This window comes from Egretta garzetta, unplaced genomic scaffold (assembly GCF_000687185.1).
Source record: "Egretta garzetta isolate BGI_Z169 unplaced genomic scaffold, ASM68718v1 scaffold51, whole genome shotgun sequence".
NCBI lineage: Eukaryota > Metazoa > Chordata > Aves > Pelecaniformes > Ardeidae > Egretta > Egretta garzetta.
In genome coordinates this window covers 2,989,681-2,994,631 of record NW_009258549.1, presented here as the reverse complement: position 1 = coordinate 2,994,631, position 4,951 = coordinate 2,989,681, and the positions used below count along the sequence as shown (strand labels likewise).

Here is a 4,951-nt window from a genome sequence, read left to right as displayed (position 1 = left end):
AACCGCCGCCAGCCCGTGGGGCAGCCCCCGGTGGCCTGCCTCGGTCTGTGGCCCTGAGCAGGTCTCGGGGAGAAGCTGGGTACCAAAGTGGCTCCTGGGCCCCCCAGCAACTCTGTGTGCTTGGCATAAATGCTTGATCTGTGTGGTGTTGCCTGACCCTGTGTTTGTTTTGGTTTCCCTTTAATATGGGGCCACCCTTCCTTTCTCTGGGCAAGAGAGGAAGGTGTTTTGTTCTGGATAAGAGAACCAGAGGGAAGACCACGGTGAAATGTCCTGAATCTGCCTGTCAGACAGTGCTGTGCCTCTGTGTTGCCTAAGTAGAGGCTGGTTGGTAATTAGTCCCAGAGGCATGGTCAAGCATTTTTCCCATATGGTCCTCCCTAGCTGACAAATGCTCAGGGATATGAGGAGCGTGTGCACAAACCAGACCAAGATGTTCCTGCTAAACACTTCCGTCCAGACGTGTATGCTGATCCTGTTCCCAAAATACTCTTATCCTTTGCTTGTCATGCACGGTTTGAAACTCTCGCAGATAATAGTGTCCTGGGAAAATCCTTTTGGAATTAATCAATAGACATAATGGCTTCATGTATTGTTCTCACCTCCTTGTTGGAAGCTGTACCCTGTCTCGGCTCTTCCCTCAAGCTTGATTGGTGCTTCTGGGAAAGTGCTGTGCTCTTGAAACCTCGTTTATGGAAAATGATACATTTTTAAAATATTTTGACATTAATGGTCTGTAAGATAACTCTCTAAGTGTGCAGCATGTGAAGATGGTGCTGAGAAACAGTAAGTAACTGAGATGGGACAATATTCTTGTAATAGCTTTATTTGCCTTCCATTTTAATTCAAAGCTTCCTTTGTCTTTCCTGTATTTGTTTTTGTTTAGACAGTGTCCTCTGGGCTGAGAAATATCCCCCCCTGCTGAAGCTGCTCTGCCCATATTTGCAGAGCCGCGTTCCTCTCAGCTGTCTGCGCTGCAGCAACTTGCTGAGCTCCAGGCATCCCCTCCGCCCCTTCCCGGGGTCACTGTGGAAGGACCATGGCAGACACCGGGGAGGGGAAAAAGGAGGAGGCTGATTATAAAAGACTTCACAGCTTTCCACTGATCAGGGTAAGAAGAGGGATGGATTACGCATTTACCGGTGTTACAGATATGAAATTCTACCTTCATTCTTACCAACCTTCCAAACTAGAATTTCTCCTACAGAGTCGTTGCTGTGAGAACATGAGTACTGATGGTCCTGTGGAAGGATCCCAGTCACCGCTGCTGCTGTCTTCCTGCCCTTGACCTCTGACAGGGAAACTTATTAGCACTGTTGTTCCCCCATCAGCCAGGGGAAGCCTGGGGCAGAATGATCCTTTCCCCTGGAGCAGAGTGATCCACCTAACAGACTGAACATGCTGCCTTCGGAGCCCTTTCCCGTGTTCTGGATGCAGCTTGCTTTTTTTCCTAGAGGAGCTGGAGTAAAAGATCTTGCTAGCCAGCCAGATAGCAGAAGAGGAAGAAAGGCTGTGTAATTTAGACTTCTTTGTTATGCTTATAGCAATAATTAAGGACTGTGGTTGGAGCAGTATTAACATGCTTTTCCTTCGTCTTATAACAGAAAAACTGACAAGTGCTGTGCTTACTTAGTACTAGTCTTAACATTAGGTAGAGAAGAATGCTGCATTGGCTGGGACAAAGGAATGAAGGGGTCAGCTGTAACACAATAAGCCATTTTCATATTTACCCTTCTCTGAAACAGTGAAAATGCTTGGTGTATGGACAAACCCGTGTTGCTGGTGATGCCCCCCACCTTGAAGCAAGCATTAACAGTCACAGGGACTAGCTGCCCCTGTATAGCCTGGGCAAAGTAAGGGCTACTTACTCTTGTCTTGTTTCCAGCTTTTTCTTTTTCCGCTCAGTTCCTCTTGTTTGCTCTTTCCAGCACACAGACATGCCAGAGGAGATGCGTGTAGAAGCCATGGAGCTCTGTGTCACGGCGTGCGAGAAATACGCTACCAACAACGAGGTACTAGCCAAATCCCCAAATGGCCAGCCTTCAGTTGCTGCAGCTCAGGGAACCTGCAGGAGCAGGGCTAAGGGTGTAGGGCAGAGTAGAGTCAGATCCTGACATCCTATTACTCTTTTTCTGCACTGAGCCAGGATAGAAGACGGCAAAGAGCTTGGCTAGGTCTCAGATTCGGCTCCCTTTGTCAGCAAGATCCATAATAGCCCTTTACTTTCCTGCAGGAAGCAGAGATTAGTAGCGATGCTGCCTCCCAAACTTTGCCTCCTTCCTGGTCCTGCCTTGCCTGTGACATGCTTCCACTCTGTTCCTAAAATGCCCTGTGTCCTGAGGGCTTGGTTCAGAACTGTATGGGGATGGGCCCTTCCCATCTGCTCTTCAGTGTTGAGCGAGGCCATCCCCACCAGAGTGGGGAAGAGACTCTTGTTCTGGGGATGAGTACATGAGAGTCTTTGAACCTTTAGGTACAGTCTGTTAAGTCTTCCCTCTTGGCTTTCAGCCTCCTGAATGAAATTACTGAGACCATAGAAATGGGAGGTGATGCAGAAGTTATGGTCTTTGGAAAGGTTGCCCTTAACTTTGAGAGCCAACAATAAACGAAAATACACCTTGATCAGTGGGCAGGGCACAGGCTGCTTGTTACCGGAGCAGTTTTGTGTTGGAGCAAGGCAAAGCTCTAAAGCCAGAGATTCCTTCTGTCCCATCCTGCCTGAGACACCACGTGTCACTGTAAAATCTTCCTCTCTCCTTTTTTAGATCAAGCAGGGTGTGATCTGGGAGAAGTGAGCCTTTTAAAAGTCAGCCTAGATTCAGTGTTTTGGTAATTAGCTGGAGGAAAAAAAAAATGGACTCCTGTAAAAATAGCCGCAGCTTAGTGACCTGAATCTCCTCTCATGCTCGCTGCACCCAGCATAGCTCCATCAGCATCTAAACCGGAGCTCTTGCTTCAGACTGTGTGAATGAGAGGAGCTATTGCTAGCTGCGGTTCTTTAATTTCTCTTAGCTGCTGTGTCGGGGCTGCTGAAAACAGAGACACCTCTTTTACCCTTGGGCATAGCTCTGGGGAGCTCCCCGTTCCTGCAGCGCAGCTCTGTACCTGTTGCCCATGGCTTGAGGAGTCTATTAAAGGGAGAAGACAACTAGGGGGATGTTTACATAAAAGCTCACTGCTCGCTCTGTCTCACCCTACACTCTCCTCCTTAACATTCTCCAGAGCGCTGCCAAGATGATCAAAGAGATGATGGACAAGAAATTTGGGTCCTCCTGGCATGTGGTGATTGGGGAAGGTTTTGGCTTTGAGATCACTCACGAGGTGAAGAATCTGCTCTACATGTTCTTTGGTGGCAGCCTGGCCGTGTGTGTCTGGAAGTGCTCCTGACATCTGGCCGGGTCCCAGACTGACTGCATACAAGAGATTTCTTCCTTCTCTTGACAGGTTTTGTACAATCTGGAGGTGGGGCTTTATTTTTAATAGATAAACGTCAAGATTTTTTTTTTTCATATTGACGTAACAGTTCCGTGGGATACATATAGTTGGTGCGTGTGTGTGTATAAACTTGCTAAGCCGTCCTGTCCTTGCTTGTGGGATTTCTCATCTGTCTGTGGCTCTTTCCTTGGTGTTTGAGCCGAGGCAGGAAGGAGGTGGGGAGTAGGTAATCTCACGACACGCTGCGGAGCCGTGCAGCAGCGCGAGGAGGGGGAAGCAAAAGAGAAAAGGTGCTATCTAGCCCTATGGATTTTTTTTCCTCCCACTTGTTCCATGTCGTGTCCTCTCTTCTCTGCCTTCCCCACTCAGAAGAGGGACAGCTTAGGCAGGCAAATCGAGCCCCCCTTCCAAGATGTCCGTACAGAACTGGCAGTGCCCAGGGTCTCCCTTCGGGCTGCCCATGGAGGTGTTAGCCCCAGGGAAGCAGACTCAGCTTGCTCTTCCCTGCTTCTTTTGGGAGGGTACAACAGCTGAGTTGCCTGGGTGTAGGAGGTTGCTATGCAAACTGCCCCCTCCTTTCTCACCCACGGCACGCTGAGATAGCATGAAAACGCAGGCGGCTGACGACGCCTGCGGAGTGGGTGAGAACTCTTCATAAGGCTCGAATGCCTCCCTGTCAGTTCTTGGGGGTGTTGCAAGTGCTGTGTACTTTCAGCATCTTGTTTGGAGGCTGGTAGAAGAAAGAGGCTCCATGTGAGATATCACTTGGTCATCAGAAACCTAACGTCTTTTTGGACTTGCGTTCTTTTAGCCTGTTTCAATTTTTAAAGCTGTCAACGTTGGAGGATGGAACGAATGTAATTGTCTGTTACGTATATGACTTATTTATATAAATCTGGGGAACTGTGTTTTTACAATAAAAAAATTTAGTAAAATGTCCTTTTCTGTGTGTGTTCTAAAATGAAAATCACAAAGTGGAGGACGAGAAGGAACAGTAAGTAGTTCAGGAAACGTGTAAGTAAGCAGTGGTGTAGCTCGGGCAGAGGAGAGTGACAAGCGTCCATCCTGCCGGTTTCCTGGGTGACTCAGAGATGCCCTCTCATCCTCCCTGTTCAGCTCCTTTTCAGCAGTGGAAGCCACGATGCTGAGGAAGGTTGCCAGGCCCACAGTGCTGCTGGCCAAAGTCCTCAGTCCACACAGCTCTCTGGCTAGCAGCAAGGCCTCAGGCATACCTGAGGCCTCTGCCCAGCCAGTGTGCCTCTGCTCTGACCTTCGGGGTCTCGCATTTGTGGCTTCCTTGATTTTTCAGGCTTTCCTCTCGGAACGTTGCCAGCAGTACCACTGGCACCTCGTGTTTTATGAGAGGCCACAGTCTAGTCCATAGTTCTGTTAGAAGGACCTTTCTGCACTAGTGCCTGTGGTGGATCAAACTGGTGGAGGGTTTTGATATTCTTTTTGTTCCTTCTCTGGACCTCAGTGTGATGCTAGAGATGTCCTTCCTCCATTTTGTCGTGTT

General features: G+C 48.8%; 1 protein-coding gene across 1 annotated transcript; it reads left to right on the top strand.

Annotated features, from left to right (window-relative positions):
- Nucleotides 1-6: 6 nt before the first annotated feature.
- DNAL4 (dynein axonemal light chain 4) lies at nucleotides 7-3,767 on the top strand. Its single transcript, XM_009647852.2, has 4 exons — nucleotides 7-786; nucleotides 887-1,111; nucleotides 1,929-2,012; nucleotides 3,223-3,767. Exons 2-4 carry the CDS (start codon nucleotides 1,040-1,042, stop codon nucleotides 3,385-3,387), a joined length of 321 nt encoding a protein of 106 aa, XP_009646147.1. The 5' UTR covers nucleotides 7-786; nucleotides 887-1,039; the 3' UTR covers nucleotides 3,388-3,767.
- Nucleotides 3,768-4,951: the final 1,184 nt, after the last annotated feature.

Coding starts and splice junctions, on each gene's coding strand:
- DNAL4 (XM_009647852.2), top strand. CDS start 1,040: ATGGCAGACACCGGGGAGGGGAAAAAGGAGGAGGCTGATTATAAAAGA. Junction 1,112..1,928: donor ACAGCTTTCCACTGATCAGG/GTAAGAAGAGGG, acceptor TGCTCTTTCCAG/CACACAGACATGCCAGAGGA. Junction 2,013..3,222: donor AATACGCTACCAACAACGAG/GTACTAGCCAAA, acceptor AACATTCTCCAG/AGCGCTGCCAAGATGATCAA.